This window comes from Rattus norvegicus, chromosome 14, assembly GCF_036323735.1.
Source record: "Rattus norvegicus strain BN/NHsdMcwi chromosome 14, GRCr8, whole genome shotgun sequence".
NCBI classification, from domain to species: Eukaryota; Metazoa; Chordata; class Mammalia; order Rodentia; family Muridae; genus Rattus; species Rattus norvegicus.
Window position 1 is genome coordinate 5,147,058 of NC_086032.1, and position 18,127 is coordinate 5,165,184.

The 18,127-nt window shown below is 42.6% G+C and overlaps 1 protein-coding gene across 2 annotated transcripts in view; it reads left to right on the top strand.

The window, feature by feature from the left end:
* Positions 1-1,768: 1,768 nt before the first annotated feature.
* Positions 1,769-18,127, top strand: part of Abcg3l3 (ATP-binding cassette, subfamily G (WHITE), member 3-like 3) — a 48,065-nt gene continuing 31,706 nt past the window's right edge. The window contains exons 1-2 of one of the 2 annotated variants that reach the window (XM_039091819.2): positions 1,769-1,912; positions 15,301-15,522. In XM_039091819.2, the coding sequence (XP_038947747.1) occupies positions 15,320-15,522 (203 nt within the window). In that variant the 5' untranslated portion in view covers positions 1,769-1,912; positions 15,301-15,319. The remainder of the gene's footprint in view (positions 1,913-15,300; positions 15,523-18,127) is intronic. The other variant, NM_001107205.1, reaches the window with a different exon arrangement.

Here is an 18,127-nt window from a genome sequence, read left to right on the forward strand (position 1 = left end):
TCCTTTTCTTCTCTCTTCATTTTTAAAGCAATGTTCAGTGATCCACCCCATTGCCTTGGGAACACAAGAACATGGCAAACCAGACAGCAGCAGACGTGAAGAAAGGAGAGCAGGGTAGAACTGAACGACAGTGAGACCGAAAAAAATACAATAATGTCATCGAACAATAAATGAAGAGAGAAGCCAGATCGGTGAACTGTTAGCAAACTCACAAAGAAAAATGCACACCGATAGTAGACATATTACATCAGATGCCAACAAAGTTCAGAAATTCATAAGGATATACCTGAAAAACTTATGTTCTAGATTCCAAGTAGAGGGCAGAAGCAGTCTTTGTAGCCCAGGCTACAACTTCCTATGTAGCACAGGCTGTCCTTCAACTTGGAAACCTTGGGCCTCAGGCTATGAGTCCTGAGATTATAGGTGTCTGTTCCTACCCTCCATCCCAGAAGTGATCTCAATGTTCTGTTAAAAAAAAAAAAAAAAAACCCTCTGAGTCTCACAATTACAAATGTGTCACATGGTAAATGTATCTTGCATTCTGTGACATTGGTGTTTCCCTCCCTCCCTCATTGAACCTGAGGAATGAACTGGAGGATTTCTGACAGACAGAATGCTGGTCAGCCAGCCCCAGGCACCCTCATGCCTCCCCTGCCCATTAGCAGGCTTTTCCCTGGGTGCTGGGATCTGAACTCAGGACCTTATGCTTAGAAGTCAGTCCACTGCCCCGGCCTCTTCTCACTTTGTGTGTATTTGGACTCCAGTAAAAGGTAACCCTAACGAAAGCTATTTAAAATGTTTATTCTTTGAGAATTTCGAGAATTTAATACATAGGACAGATTAACCACAGTCAGCCTCACTTAATCTCCACTGCTGCCTTCCCACAGAATTCCCCTCAAAGTTCTCTCCCAACTGGAACTTCCTCCTCCTTTTCTCTCTCCCTCCCTCCTCTCTCCTTCCTCCCCCTCCCCCTTTCCTCTCCTTCAATAACCCATGGAGTCCAGTCAGAGCTGCCCTGGTCAGTCAACCCACCAAGGACTGCTCTCCCCAAAGAAAACTGACTGACTTTTTCTCCCCTGGCAGTCACCAACTGTCTACAGTTCCTCAGCTAGAGGTGTGTGTTGCTGGGGAGGGGCAGCGGGGGCGGGGCGGGACGATTTGCGGGTTCTTCCCTAATCCAGGCTAGAATGTTAAAACTGGTTGGGTAGTGAAATTCACTCTTCAACCTTTAACTTTAACGGGTCTATGATGCGTCCGTTGCTGTACACAGAGCACCTTCTGACCCAGGTTAACAGTCCAAGTGCAATCTCCCCGTCTTTTTGTTCTTTTGGAGATAAAAGTTCAATGTTTAGCCAAGGCACACAAACCGAATCCTCCTGCCTTAGCCTCTCAGTTACAAAGATTACAACTGTGAACAATTGTTCTCTTGAATTATAAAAAGAAACTACAAACGAAGTTATATTAACAACCTTCCCGCCCAAGGAAACAAATCCCCTGCAGTCGTGACCCCTTGTTTGTCCCTTTCTGCTTTATGCTCATGTTCACTTTCTGATTGCTATCCCGCCGCCAATCCAGTTAATAAGAGGAAAAAAAAGGCACTTTTACTTTTCTTTCCCCCTCTTCATCCAGATGTCAGATCCTCAACATCCAGCACTGATTCGACCCTGATCTAGGGCATAGTGCAGACTGCCCAGCTCTCTCAGTCTTGCTGACCCCTTGGCGCCCGAACCACTTAGCGCGCCCAACCACTTAGCGCATAAGAACCCTGACTCCCCACCCCATGACGTGCAACTTCCAAGCCTCTCTTCCTGCTCCGCCCAGATCACAGCCAGATCTTCACCTTCCTTCCCTGGCAGCCTCTGGGAAGAAGCAAGGGACTCTGGCAGAGGCTACAGGCTCCTTGGGCAGCGCGGTGAGTCGCTCTTTTCCCCCCTGCATCTGCCTGCAGTGAGTTAACATTAGACACCTCTCCAATTTACAGTGCACCGTCTGTACCTCCGGGTACATTCACAGGTGCTCAAGCATGTTTTCAGCACCTACGCTGCTTATTTAAATCCGGAGATGCTTTTCAGCAGGGTTTCTGGGACTTTTCAGGGTCTGGGGGCGGGGCGGGGCGGGACGGGGCGGGCGGGGCGGAACACTGTGGAGGGAGATCCTAGGGTACTTGTAAAGTCAGTTCTTCCAACTTTTGAGGTAAAGTCCCTCCCATGTTTCATTCAGCACAGTGTTCCAGGTCAGATGGCCCTTCGGCTTCCAGGTGAATTCTGTGGTGGGATTACCAAGGCATGGCTCCTTAATCTCCTTTCTATGGAGTTCTATGGAGTTCCGGGGCTACAACTCGGATCATCAGCCTTGTGCAGAGCCATCAGGTTGAACCCTGGATGCTGTTCAGACACTTTTTCATCCTGTACGGTTTAGAGGATCAAATTCAGAGCCTTGCATACGCCAGGCAAGCGCTCTGCCAGTCCCGAGGGATTTTAATATCGAAGCATCTCATCTACTTATAGGGTAATTTGACTTCTTCCTTTCTGGTTTGTATCTCTTTTGTATTTTTCTCCTGACTTACTGCTCTGATGACTCAAACTTATTTTAAATAATAGTTGATGGAAAGGTCACCCTTGGCTCCATGTTGATGTTAGAGGAAGTAATTTCAGTCATTCCCCGTGGAGTATAGTGCTGCTGATAGGATTCTCACAGTAGCCCTGATTACCTGGAGGTGTGAGCTTTCTCTTCCTGGTTTGCTCATGGCTTTAATCAAGAATGAGTTTGGGTTTTTAAAGTTTCCATCTATTGAGATTTATAATGTCATTCTTTTTTATTGGATATTTTTAAATTTACATTTCAAATGTTATTACCTTTCCCAGTTTTCTGTCCATAAGCTCCCTATCCCATCCCTACTCCCCCTTCTTCTGTGAGGGTGTTCCCCCTCCCCAACAACCCACCCTTTCCCTCTTCCCGACCTGACATTCCCCTACACTGGGGGTACCAGCCTTGGCATGACCAAGGGCTTCTCCCTCTATTGGTGCCCAACAAGGCCATCCTCTGCTACATATGCAGCTGGAGCCATGGGTCTGTCTATGTATAGTCTTGGATGGTGGTTTTAGTCCCTGGGAGCTCTGGATGGTTGGTATTATTGTTCTTATGGGGTTGCAAACCCCTTCAGCTCCCGTAATTCTTTCTCTAACTCCTCCAATGGGGACCCCATTCTCAGTTCAATGGCTTGTTGGTAGCATTAACCTCTGTATTTGTCACATTCTGGCAGAGCTTCTCAGGAGACAGTTATATCAGTCTCCTGTCAGCATGCACTGCTTGGCTTCATCAATATTGTCTGGGTTTGGTGGCTTTATGTGTATGGGCTGAATCCCCAGGTGGGGCAAGCTCTTAATGGTCATTCCTTCAGTCTCTGCTCCAAACTTCATCTCCATATCTCCTCCTATGAATATATTTGTTCCCTATTTTAAGAAGAACTCAAGCATCCACACTTTGGTCATCCTTCTTCATGAGGTCTATGGATTGTATCTTAGGTAATTTGAGTTTTGGGGCTAATATCCCCTTCTCAGTGAGTGTATAACATGTGTGTGTGTTTGTGATTGAGTTACCTCACTCAAGATGATCTTTTCTAGTTCCATCCTGTGAATTTCATGAAGTCATTGTTTTTGATAGCTGAGTAATATTCCACTGTGTAGATGTACCACATTTTCTGTATCCATTCCTCTGTTGAAAGGCATCTGGGTTCTTTGCAACTTCTGGCTATTATAAATAAGGCTGCTATGAACATGGTGGAGCATGTCCTTGCTATATGTTGGAGCATCTTTGTGGGTATATGCCCAGGAATGGTATAGCTCGGTCTTTAGGTAGTAGTTTATCCAATTTTCTGAGGAACCTCCAGAGTGATTTTCAGAGCGGTTGTACCAGCTTGCAATTCCACCAACAATGGAGAAGTGTTCCTCTTTCTCCACATCCTCGCCAGCATCTGTTGTCACCAGAGTTTTTTATCTTAGCCATTCTGACTGATGTGAGGTGGAATCTCAGGATTGATTTGATTTGCATTTCCCTGATGACTTAGAATGTTGAACATTTCTTTAAGCCACTTCTCAGTCATTTCATATTCCTCAGCTGAGAATTCTTTCTTTAGCTCTTTACCCTATTTTTAAATAGGGTTATTTGACTCTCTGGAGTTTAACTTCTTGAGTTGTTTGTATATATTGGATATTAGCCCTCTATCACATGTAGATAAAGGTATTTTCCCAATCAGTTGGGTACTTTGTAAGTCCCTTGGCTCCCCTCTGCAGTACCCTGCAGCATTGTTCTCCTGTTCTGCAAGCTCAGCATAAGACAAGACTGTTTTAGGTCATCTATCAGGTGGTCTAAATTATTTCTGTACTTGGATGTCCTAGTATTTCAATAGATAGAGGAGACTTTTAATAATAATTTCTCACTGAATAGGTTTTCTATGTCTTTATTCCATATTCCAGCATTCTATTCTAATAAAAAACATTCTTATTTGATCTCTCAGTCACATCCTGGAGGTCATGCAAGTGAGGTCATCACAATTCTTTTTGATTCTTTCCTGAGAGCAATAACTTACATCACATTGACTTTGAAACCCTGGTAGTTTACGTTTCAGTTCATTTAGTCAGTTGTAGATGCTTTCTCCTGAATTTTTAAAGATTTGTGTGCAAACTTTTCTAAAATTTATATCTCGTTAAATTCAGTATCTATTACTCATCCACTATATGCTGTTATCTTTGGCTTATTTCCTTCAGTTGTTTATCTTTTGGAAGTTGTGATCCACTCTCAGTTAACCTCTTTAATGATTTGTTAAATATTTACCTAATTAAATACATTTATATTTAATTGCTGAAATAAAAGTCAGGATCTTTCCAGGAAGTTGTGTTACTTTGTTTCCACCTGTTGTTTGTTTCTTTGTGATGTTTTGTACGCAATTGTGGGAGTGAATATGTTTTACATACTGATATATGGATTTGTAAAGCAAGCGTCCTACTGTGGGCTGAATTCCCAGCACTGCTCAGGGTAGAGAAAATAGACCACAGCAACAATACTGGAGCCTACTTCCCAACAACGGGCATGATGGGCATAAGGAATTTTATGGACAGGCAATGGTGGACATGACTTTAATCCCAGCCTTCCTGAGGCAGAGGAAGGTGGATCTCTGCGATACAGGCTAGCCTGCTCTACAGACTGAGTTCTAAGACAACCAGGGCAACACAGAGAAACCTACCAAACAACAATTCTAACAACAAAGCAATGGGCAAATCTAATCTAAAATAAAACATTAAGTCAGAAATTGATTAGGGTAAAGACAACAGTAATAGAACTATTTAATGCATAAAAAGCAAGATTAGAAAAAAGAATAGGAGAGGAAGAGAAGAGAACAAGAGTTTAAGAACATTATAGTTACAAAAGTTTAAACTGTGTAAATAAAATAGATAAATCACAGGCCTGTAATCCTGACACGTAGAAGTTGAGGGAGAAGGATCACAAATTTTAGAGAAGTCTGAGCCCTACAGGGAGACACGTCCAAGAATTTTAAATATTAAATATATTTTAATTAAAAAATTAAAAATGATGCAAAGTATTTAAATAATATCTGGAAGGGGAAGACCTGGAAGATCCTCTCTCTTGTTGCTTTCCAAGAATTTTCCATGACTGGGGGCTTCAAGATCCTAGCTGGTGTGTTTATGTGCTTTCTGTTGCCCTCTTACACATTAATGCTGCACACAGTACCCAGGTGCTGCACTCGGTACTCAGGTGCTGCACTCGGTACTCAGGTAGTGTAATAACAGAGTATCATTCACATTGCTGACTTCCTTTATTTATGAACCTCTTCCTTCTACCCAGAGGTCTCTGTGGCCAATGTCTACGTGGACACTTCTGTTTGCGGGGTTTGTCTAGGCAAAGCTGTGTCTCACAGATGCTTTGGGGGAAGTGGAGACGGCAAACAGAGCTTGGCGTTCTGCAATAAGGAGCAGGAGTCCTGGGGCCGGAGCTCTCTGACTGCCTAAGATTTTCACATCCTACCCAGCAGCCAACTCCATGCAGTGAGGAGGAAGCTGTGGGAATTGAGTAATCCTTGCAACTAGGGGTCAGAGCTCTCAGCCCCCTTCTGCTGCGATGAGGCTGTTTCAGAAACCAAGGATCTGCCAGCCGCCTGCTCAGACCTCTCAGGCCCAGCACTCATCCACAGGAGCCATGTTGTTCCTGGTTGTAGGAGGCAGGGCTACGTGTCCTCATTCCTCCACAGCCTGAGCCATGAGGGTGTCTGTCAGTCACCCCACTTCTGCTACTGTCCCTCATGGCTATCTACCGACCTGACCAGGGCACCTCGATTTCTGCTGGATGATTTTCGTTCCCCACCACAGTCACACTCAGAACTTAGAAGCTCCTGATACTGGCCATCTGAGAAATAGTGTAGAACTTGGGCTGTGCCCATCTCTGTGTTTCTTTGTATTATGTAGGTTAGTAATTATCAGAGTAAACCTTACCATGAGTGACTCCATTTTATAAAGCAGTTGTTTGCTTTGTTTCAGAAGCAAATGTTAAGGTAAAACAACTTTGTACCATATGTGTGCAAGTACCTCGCACAGAAAAACAGATTGTCAAATAATTTACAGACATATGATTCCTACCTATGAACACATTGAGCCCAGGACACCTAGACATGTGGATGTTTGAAGACCCTGTCAGAGAAACCAAGCTTGAATGCTTGTCCAAAACACCAGAGCCATGAGCACTGCAATGCCTTCTCTTGAGTCCCCACTGAGTCACCACAAGGTCCCCTGACGTGTGCATCACCACATACACAGGCAACAGACAAGTCCATCCTCGGGACTTCTGCTGACCGTGATCAGCCCCACTAGAAAAGAGCTCTCTTACGTTCAGACCCCTTAGGCCGGGTGTCAGCTTTGAAGCAATCTGCACCTTGAACCATCTCTGTACCGTGAACGGACACTGTGCTTGGACCCCTGTGGATTTATTGGCTCCCTTGCTCCAGATCAGATCTCTGCATGTGTATCAGCTCTGCCTCTGCCTCCCACAGTCTGCTCTGAACTTTGCACCACTGTCACGCTTTCTTGGTGATCCTGTTTGCCACTGTGTTAAGTGCAGTCTGTGGTCTGAGAGACAACGTTGGTACTTAGGGTTGGAATAAAAATTTTACATTGCTGTACTTGTCAAAAGCCACAGGCCTCAGAGAAAAGGAAAATTGCTGGGAAATTAAAGAAGTGGATGCATCATCTGAATGTCCTGCTGTCCAATAGTTCCGACCTGTGGACTGAAGTACGTGTATCTGAGTACAGACAGTGATTGATTCAATGAGTTATTTTCGGTACTGCTCTGACTGCAGAAGGGGACAGTGGGAGGTTGAACATCCAGGCTGCACTGAAGGCTCACGAGACTAACGGTGTCTCCTGACAGCCTGACGTCAGCAGGGCAACCTGTTTTACCCTGGAGTTGCAGCCCAGGCCTCACAGATGCTGAAGGTGCCCTCTGCACTGACTTGCGCTCTCAGGCCCAGGCCTGAGATTCTTCATGAGTAATCTGTGTTCTGCGATTTCCCCTCCACAGGCGTTCAGGGACTTCAGAGTCTTTCCTCAAGCCCTGCACACTTCTTAGGCTCCCACGCAAGACTCTGTCTTTCCAACCCTGAGCTTCCTTTTCATACAATAATTCCCACCCAGAATGGGTTTCATTTTGGTATCAGTCCTGTGCTCCTCCAGGTCTTCCTGTTAATGTGTCAGTGTTTAAATGGTTAATGCTAAATGCGTTTCTTGAAATCTTTTTTTTTTTTTTTGCTATTTTAAAATTTAATTTTACTGTATCATTTGTATTTTTTTTAATTTGAGTATTTATTTACATTTCGAGTGTTACTCCCTTTCCCGGTTTACCGGCCAACATCCCCCTAATCCCTCCCCCTCCCCTTCTTTATGGGTGTTCCCCTCCCCATCCTCCCCCCAGTGCCGCCCTCCCCCAAACAATCACGTTCACTGGGAGTTCAGTCTTAGCAGGACCCAGGGCTTCCCAGTACACTTATGATCTTACTAGGGTATACAATGCTACCTATGAGGTCAGAGTCCAGGGTCAGTCCATGTATAGTCTTTAGGTAGTGGCTTAGTCCCTGGAAGCTCTGGTTGCTTGACATTGTTGTTCATATGGTGTCTCGAGCCCCTTCAAGCTTTCCAGTTCTTTCTCTGATTCCTTCAACGGGGGTCCTGTTTTCAGTTCAGTGGTTTGCTGCTGGCATTCGCCTCTGTATTTGCTGTATTCTGGCTGTGTCTCTCTGGAGAGATCTACATCCGGCTCCTGTCTGCCTGCACTTCTTTGCTTCATCCATCTTGTCTAATTAGGTGGCTGTATATGTATGGGCCATATGTGGGACAGGCTCTGAATGGGTGTTCCTTCTGTCTCTGTTTTAATCTTTACCTCTCTATTCCCTGCCAAGGGTATTCTTGTTCCCCCTTTTAAAGAAGGAGTGAAGCATTCACATTTTGATCATCCGTCTTGAGTTTCATTTGTTCTAGGCATCTAGGGTAATTCAAGCATTTGGGCTAATAGCCACTTATCAATGAGTGCATACCATGTGTGTTTTTCTGTGATTGGGTTACCTCACTCAGGATGATATTTTCCAGTTCCAACCATTTGCCTACGAATTTCATAAAGTCATTGTTTTTGATAGCTGAGTAATATTCCATTGTGTAGATGTACCACATTTTCTGTACCCATTCCTCTGTTGAAGGGCATCTGGGTTCTTTCCAGTTTCTGGCTATTATAAATAAGCCTGCTATGAACATAGTGGAGCACGTGTCTTTTTTATATGTTGGGGCATCTTTTGGGTATATGCCCAAGAGAGGTATAGCTGGATCCTCAGGCAGTTCAATGTCCAATTTTCTGAGGAACCTCCAGACTGATTTCCAGAATGGTTTTACCAGTCTGCAATCCCACCAACAATGGAGGAGTGTTCCTCTTTCTCCACATCCTCGCCAGCATCTGCTGTCACCTGAGTTTTTGATCTTAGCCAATCGCACTGGTGTGAGGTGAAATCTCAGGGTTGTTTTGATTTGCATTTCCCTTATGACTAAAGATGTTGAACATTTCTTTAGGTGTTTCTCAGCCATTCGGCATTCCTCAGCTGTGAATTCTTTGTTTAGCTCTGAACCCCATTTTTTAATAGGGTTATTTGTCTCCCTGTGGTCTAACTTCTTGAGTTCTTTGTATATTTTGGATATAAGGCCTCTATCTGTTGTAGGATTGGTAAAGATCTTTTCCCAATCTGTTGGTTGCCGTTTTGTCCTAACCACAGTGTCCTTTGCCTTACAGAAGCTTTGCAGTTTTATGAGATCCCATTTGTCGATTCTTGATCTTAGAGCATAAGCCATTGGTGTTTTGTTCAGGAAATTTTTTCCAGTGCCCATGTGTTCCAGATGCTTCCCTAGTTTTTCTTCTATTAGTTTGAGTGTGTCTGGTTTGATGTGTAGGTCCTTGATCCACTTGGACTTAAGCTTTGTACAGGGTGATAAGCATGAATCGATCTACATTCTTCTACATGTTGACCTCCAGTTGAACCAGCACCATTTGCTGAAAATGCTATCTTTTTTCCATTCAATAATTTTGGCTCCTTTGTCAAAAATCAAGTGCCCATAGGTGTGTGGGTTCAATTCTGTTCCATTGGTCTATCTGTCTGTCTCTCTACCAATACCATGCAGTTTTTATCACTATTGCTCTGTAATACTGCTTGAGTTCAGGGATAGTGATTCCCCCTGAAGTCCTTTTATTGTTGAGGATAGTTTTAGCTATCCTGGGTTTTTTGTTATTCCAGATGAATTTGCAAATTGTTCTGTCTAACTCTTTGAAGAAATGGATTGGTATTTTGATGGGGATTGCATTGAATCTGTAGATCGCTTTTGGTAAAATGGCCATTTTTACTATATTAATCCTGCCAATCCATGAGCATGGGAGACCTTCCCATCTTCTGAGGTCTTCTTCAATTTCTTTCTTCAGAGGCTTGAAGTTCTTATTGTACAGATCTTTTACTTGCTTGGTTAAAGTCACACCAAGGTACTTTATATTATTTCGGTCTATTATGAAGGGTGTCGTTTCCCTAATTTCTATCTCGGCTTGTTTCTCTTTTGTGTAGAGAAAGGCTACTGATTTATTTGAATTAATTTTATACCCAGCCACTTTGCTGAAGTTGTCTATCAGCTTTAGTAGTTATCTGGTGGAACTTTTGGGATCACTTAAATATAATATCATATCATCTGCAAATAGTGTTATTTTGACTTCTTCTTTTCCGATCTGTATCCCCTTGACCTCATTTTGTTGTCTGATTGTTCTGGCTAGAACTTCAAGAACTATATTGAATAAGTAGGGAGAGAGTGGGCAGCCTTGTCTAGTCCCTGATTTTAGTGGGATTGCTTCAAGTTTCTCTCCATTTAGTTTAATGTTAGCAACTGGTTTGCTGTATATGGCTTTTACTATGTTTAGGTATGGGCCTTGAATTCCTATTCTTTCCAGAACTTTTATCATGAAAGGGTGTTGAATTTTGTCAAATGCTTTCTCAGCATCTAATGAAATGATCATGTGGTTTTGTTCTTTCAGTTTGTTTATATAATGGATCACGTTGATGGTTTTCCGTACATTAAACCATCCCTGCATGCCTGGGATGAAGCCAACTTGATCATGGTGGATGATTGTTTTGATGTGCTCTTGGATTCGGTTAGCCAGATTTTATTGAGTATTTTTGCATTGATGTTCATAAGGGAAATTGGTCTGAAGTTCTCTTTCTTTGTTGGGTCTTTGTGTGGTTTAGGTATAAGAGTAATTGTGGCTTCATAGAAGGAATTCGGTAGTGCTCCAGCTGTTTCAATTTTGTGGAATAGTTTGGATAATATTGGCATGAGGTCTTCTATGAAGGTCTGATAGAATTCTGCACTAAACCCATCTGGACCTGGGCTCTTTTTGGTTGGGAGACCTTTAATGACTGCTTCTATTTCCTTAGGAGTTATGGGGTTGTTTATCTGGTTTATCTGTTCCTGATTTAACTTCGGTACCTGGTATCTGTCTAGGAAATTGTCCATTTCCTGCAGATTTTCAAGTTTTGCTGAATATAGGCTTTTATAGTAAGATCTGATGATTTTTTGAATTTCCTCTGAATCTGTAGTTATGTCTCCCTTTTCATTTCTGATTTTGTTAATTTGGACACACTCTCTGTATCCTCTTGTTAGTCTGGCTAAGGGTTTATCTATCATGTTGATTTTCTCAAAGAACCAACTTTTGGTTCTGTTGATTCTCTCTATGGTCCTTTTTGTTTCTACATTGTTGATTTCAGCTCTGAGTTTGATTATTTCCTGCCTTATACTCCTCCTGGGTGTATTCGCTTCTTTTTGTTCTACAGCTTTTAGGTGTGCTGTCAAGCTGGTGACATATGCTCTTTCCTGTTTCTGCGGACACTCAGCTATGAGTTTTCTTCTTAGCACAGCTTTCATTGTGTCCCATAAGTTTGGGTATGTTGTACCTTCATTTTCATTAAATTCTAAGAAGTCGTTAATTTCTTTCTTTATTTCTTCCTTGACCAGGTTATCGTTGAGTAGAGCATTGTTCAACTTCCACGTATATGTGGGCGTTCTCCCCTTATTGTTATTGAGGACCAGCTTTAGGCCGTGGTGGTCTGACAGCACGCATGGGATTATTTCTATCTTTCTGTACCTGTTGAGGCCCGTTTTTTGACCAATTATATCGTCAATTTTGGAGAAAGTACCATGAGGAGCTGAGAAGAAGGTATATCCTTTTGCTTTAGGATAGAATGTTCTATAAATATCTGTTAAGTCCATTTGGCGCATGACTTCTCTTAGTCTGTCTATGTCTCTGTTTAATTTCTGATTCCATGATCTGTCCATTGATGAGAGTGGGGTGTTGAAATCTCCCACTATTATTGTGTGAGGTGCAATGTGTGCTTTGAGCTTTAGTAAGGTTTCTTTTACGTATGTAGGTGCCCTTGTATTTGGGGCATAAATATTTAGGACTGAGAGTTCATCTTGGTGGATTTTCCCTTTGATGAATATGAAGTGTCCTTCCTTATCTTTTTTGATGACTTTTAGTTGAAAATTGATTTTATTTGATATTAGAATGGCTACTCCAGCTTGCTTCTTCAGACCATTTGCTTGGAAAGTTGTTTTCCAGCCTTTCACTCTGAGGTAGTGTCTGTCTTTGTCTCTGAGGTGTGTTTCCTGTAGGCAGCAGAATGTAGGGTCCTCGTTGTGTATCCAGTTTCTTAATCTATGTCTTTTTATTGGGGAGTTGAGGCCATTGATGTTGAGAGATATTAAGGAATAGTGATTATTGCTTCCTGTTATATTCATATTTGGATATGAGGTTATGTTTGTGTGCTTTTTCTTCTCTTTGTTTTGTTGCCAAGACGATTAGTTTCTTGTTTCTTCTAGGGTGTAGCTTGCCTCCTTATGTTGGGCTTTACCATTTATTATCCTTTGTAGTGCTGGATTTGTAGAAAGATATTGTGTAAATTTGGTTTTGCCATGGAATATCTTGGTTTCTCCATCTATGTTAATTGGGAGTTTTGCAGGATACAGTAACCTGGGCTGGCATTTGTGTTCTCTTAGGGTCTGTATGACATCTCTCCAGGATCTTCTGGCTTTCATAGTCTTTGGCGAGAAGTCTGGTGTGATTCTGATAGGTCTCCCTTTATATGTTACTTGACCTTTTTCTCTTACTGCTTTTCTTTCTTTATTTTGTGCGTTTGGTGTTTTGACTATTATGTGATGGGAGGAGTTTCTTTTCTAGTCCAATCTATTTGGAGTTCTGTAGGCTTCTTGTATGCTTATGGGTATCTCTTTCTTTAGGTTAGGGAAGTTTTCGTCTATGATTTTGTTGAAGATATTTACTGGTCCTTTGAGCTGGGAGTCTTCACTCTCTTCTATACCTATTATCCTTAGGTTTGATCTCCTCATTGAGTCCTGGATTTCCTGTATGTTTTGGACCAGTAGCTTTATCCGCTTTACATTATCTTTGACAGTTGAGTCGATGATTTCTATGGAATCTTCTGCTCCTGAGATTCTCTCTTCTATCTCTTGTATTCTGTTGGTGATGCTTGTATCTACGGCTCCTTCTCTCTTCTTTTGGTTTTCTATGTCCAGGGTTGTTTCCATGTGTTCTTTTTTGATTGCTTCTCTTTCCATTTTTAATTCCTTCAACTGTTTGATTGTGTTTTCCTGAAATTCTTTCAGGGATTTTTGTGATTCCTCTCTGTAGGCTTCTACTTCTTTATTTATGTTTTCCTGTGTTTCTCTAAGGGAGTTCTTCACGTCTTTCTTGAAGTCATCCAGCATTATGATCAAATATGATTTTGAAACTAGATCGAACTTTTCTGGTGTGTTTGGATATTCAGTGTTTGGTTTGGTGGGAGAATTGGGCTCCAATGATGCCATGTAGTCTTGGTTTCTGTTCCTTGGATCCCTGCGCTTGCCTCTCGCCATCAGATTATCTCTAGTGTTACTTTGTTCTTCTATTTCTGACAGTGGCTAGACTGTCCTATAAGCCTGTGTGTCAGGGGTGCTGTAGACCTGTTTTCCTGTTTTCTTTCAGCCAGTTATGGGAACAGAGTGTTCTGCTTTTGGGTGTGTAGTTTTTCCTATCTACAGGTCTTCAGCTGTTCCTGTGGGTCTGTGTCCTGAGTTCACTAAGCAGGTCGCTTGGAGCAGGAAGGTTTGTCTTACCTGTGGTCCCAAGGCTCAAGTTTGCTGGTGGGGTGCTGCCTGCGAGCTCTCCGTGGGGGTAGCAACCAGGAAATTCTGCGCCGCCCTTTCCGGGAGCTTCCGTGCACCAGGGTTCCAGATGGAGTTTGGTGTTTTCCTCTGGCGTCAGAGATGTGTGCAGAGTGCAGTCTCTTCTGGTTTCCCAGGCGTGTCTGCCTCTCTGAAGGTTTAGCTCTCCCTCCCACAGGATTTGGGTGCAAACAACTGTTTATCTGGTCGGTCCCTTCAGGTTCCGGCGGTGTCTCAGACGCCGCGTTTATTGAAATCTTAATCATGATTATTTTCAAAGCAAATTTTTATTGTGATAAGAAATCCATATTTTCTTTCTGTGCATAAAGCCATCAACTGTCCTATCATTAATGATTGCTAGCCGCAGTCTTTATTTCTCATGAACTTCCATGGTCTCAATATTGGAATATTTAACCATGTTTCCTGACATGCTAGACATTTATAATCGAAACTGTGGATGGCTCGGGGTTTTCAGAGCTACAGCTATGAGGCTCCACTTTTGCCTGGTGACAGACTGCTCATAGTTTTTCTGGGAAATAACCAAGTTTCTGACAGATGTGCTTAGCTGGTTCTGTTTTCTTGCCGTTTCTGGAGTTTGCCCTGGGCCTAGGTGGTTCTGTGTGACTGTAGCAGGAGAGGAAGGCGGAGGGGGCGTGGTTGGCCTCTCTGCTGCTCCTCACACCCTGGCTGCTTTGGTTATTGCAGTCAGAGCTCTTCATGCCGCTGCTTCCCACCCTGTCTGCTCTGAGGCTGCTCTCGGAGGAGGCTTACCTGAGAGGCTGGTCCATCCTGGACAGACAGTTCAGCACCCACAGTGTCAGCTTTTAGAACAAAATCTAGCTTTAATAAAGATGGAGTTTTCAACTGTTTCATACCTTCACTAGTCACTGTCTGCAGCTTTGAAGTTTATCCCCATGGCTGGCTGGAGAAGCCTAATGATCAGAATTATGGAAGCTGAATCGTGCAAGACTTTTTCTGGTAACTGTTCAGTTCAACTGACTATGCCATGTCCCCAAATTAAACACATATGCACAAACATACACACACACGCACACACACACCGTCACACTCACATGCATGTGCACAAATACTCATGCACACATAGACAGACAGACAGACAGACAGACAGACAGAAACAGGAAATGTGGTAATCATGGTCATTAGTCTTCTCTAAACTTATTCTTCCTTTAAACATAACATGCTCTTGACATAACACAAATCTGCCCCCTCATCTGTCCCTTTCTGTATTAATTACAGATAACTTTTATCTTTAGCTCAATTTGCTAATTTATTTCTTAGGAACACGGTGTCTAAGGGGGGGGGGTCTATGTACTCTGTCATGTCTGCTTCTCGTCTGGGTCCTCAGGTAATCACAGAGCTATGTACTGTTCATGAGGAAAGAGTCTACCTATGGCAGCACAATTGAAAACCATCAATGAGTGTGAGGATCTGTGTTATGACTGTGTTTGTCTGGACCTTCAACTTGCTATTGTTTTTCCTTCCACAGGAAGGAAGAACCTCTCAAGATGTCTTCCAGTAATGACCCCACTGTAATACCAATGGCAGAAAGACGTTATGGTGACCTTCCCGAAACAAACACCAGTGACCCGGAGACACTGACTGAAGAGGCTGTGTTGAGTTTTCACAACATCAGCTACAGAGAAACAGTGCAGAGCGGATTTCCACTTCGTCAGCAGACACATGTGATGGAAAGACTGTCGAGCATCAGGTATGTCCATGAGCTAAAGACAAGACTGTATTGAATAATGTTCTTAAGAAACACAGACTATCTCTCTATAAATAAGCTGTGTGTGTGTATTTATGTGTATAAAGGTGTGTGTATGTATGTGTATGTATGCATATGTATGCTTTAAGTGTATATGTGTACATGCACACATGTGCAAATGTGTAGATGCTGTCACACACACTTGACATAAGTCTCTGAGAGGACAACCTTGAGCATTGGCCTTCACCTCTACTTTGTCGGAGACAGAGTCTCTGGTCGTTCACTGCTGTGTATGGCAGATTAGCATCCAGTAAGCTTCTGGGGATTCTCCTGTCTCTGTCTCCTCTCTCCACAGAGCACTGTATTTAGAGATGCCCACCACTGCACCCAACTTTGTTGGTTCTGGGGGTTTAACTTAGGTCTTCTCCCTTGCACACCAACTGCTTCCCACACTGAATAAGTTGTACCTTGTTCTACATAAAGACATTCATGATGACAGTGAAATTAATGTAGTGGAGACTGAATGAACAGCATACTGAATTAAAAACACAAAACATTTGCTCTTTGGAAATACAAAGAAGCCTAGCAAACTCTTATTTATAGTCCCAAAAAAAAACTGATAAAAAATTTTAAACATAAATCAATAAATTAATAAAACTTTCCTAAGTTTTATTAGCTGTAGAGGAGTAAACATGGACATACATTTAAATATTTTATCATCACCAACAGTCGAGAATAAAACACAGGAACCAGGAAAGCTTGGGCAAAAGACACAATGAAATGTGATGAAGTGGAAACTTGACATTTCAGGCACCACTGTGGAAAAACCTAACACACAGGGGCATCGTTCAGCTGCGGGATGAAGGAATGGCAGCTGAAGACCAATTTCTAAGTTCCCAGCTTTGCAGAGAGTAACCCTGACTCCTAATCATGTTTATCCCAAACCGAGCTTGATTGCTGCCCAGTTGGACAAGCTTCTTTATATCTTGCCCCATCCTCTACTTCAGAAGTTGATTGTCTAGATTATGAGAATGGGGATGAGGCTCTGATAGTGAATTTATCTTCTAATAGCAGCAATTTACCTTCATAGACATACCATATCCAGTGACTCCATGACAGGTTGAGCCAGGGAGGTTAGTGGACTCTGCCTCTGGCCTTAGAACTAAGAAGAATGTCCTAACACCCTAATCAGTGTAGTCTTGTGTTTGATTTTTTTTTGGGGGGGTTATTTTATTTATTTACATTTCAAATGTTGTCCCACTCCCCAGGTTCCCTTCTGAAAACCCCCTATCCCCTCTCCCCCTGCCCCCTGCCTCCATGATGGTGATTCCCCCATCTGCCCACCCAGTCCTACCTCAGCACTTGGCATTCCCCTACCCTGGGTCACTGAGCCTCCACAGGACCAAGAGGCTCCCCTCCCAGTAATGTTTGATAATACACTCCTCTGGTACATATTCAGGTGGAGCCATGGGTCCCCGCATGTGTGCCCTTTGGTTGGTGGTTTAGTCCCTGGGAGTTTTGGGGGGTCTGGTTGATATTGTTCCTTTATATTAGATTGAAATTCCCTTCGACTCCTTCAGTCCTTATCCTAACTTGTCCATTGGGGTCCCCTCACTCAGTCAATGGTTGGCTGCGATCGTCTGGATCTGTATTGGTTAGGCTCTAGCAGAGCCTCTCAGGGAGCAGCTGTGCCAGGCTCCTTTCAGTAAGTGCTTCTTGGCATCAGCAATAGTGTCTGGGTTTGGTGTCTACAGATGGATTAGATAAACCCTTAGACAGACTAAACCGAGGACACAGAGACAGTATCCAAATTAACAAATCAGAAATGAAAATGGAGACATAAAAACAGAAAGTGAAGAAATTATCCGATTCTACTACAAAAGCCTATACTCAACAAAACTGAAAAATCTGAGTGAAATGGACAATTTTCTAGACAGGTACCCGCTACCAAAATTACATCAGGATCACATAAACCATCGAAACAGTCCCATAACTCCTAAAGAAATAGAAGCAGTCATTTAAAGTCTCCCAATCCCCCCCTCCACAAAAAGCCCGGGACCAAATGGATTTAGTGCAGAATTCTATCAGACCTTCAAAGACCTAATACCAATACTTCTCAAACTCTTTCATAAAATAGAAACAGAAGGAAAACTACCCAATACTTTCTATGAAGCCACAGTTACACTAATACCTAAACCACACAAAGTCATGACAAAGAAAGAAAACTTCAGAACAGATTCCCTCATGAATATTGATGCAAAAATTCTCAATAAAATTCTCACAAATTGAATCAAAGAGCACATCAAAATGATTATTCAACATGATCAAGTAGGGTTCATCCCAGGGATGCAGTGATGGTTCAATATTTGGAAATCCATCAATGTAATCCACTATATAAACAAACTCAAAGGAAAAACACGTGATCATCTCATTAGATGTTGAAAAAGGCTTTGACAAAATACAATACCCCTTCATGCCAAAAGTCTTGATGAGAATTGGATCTCAAGGACCATACCAAAGCATAGTAAAAGCGATATACAACAAACCAGTAGTCAACATTAAACTAAATGGAGAGAAACTTTAAGCAATCACAGTAAAACCAAGGACA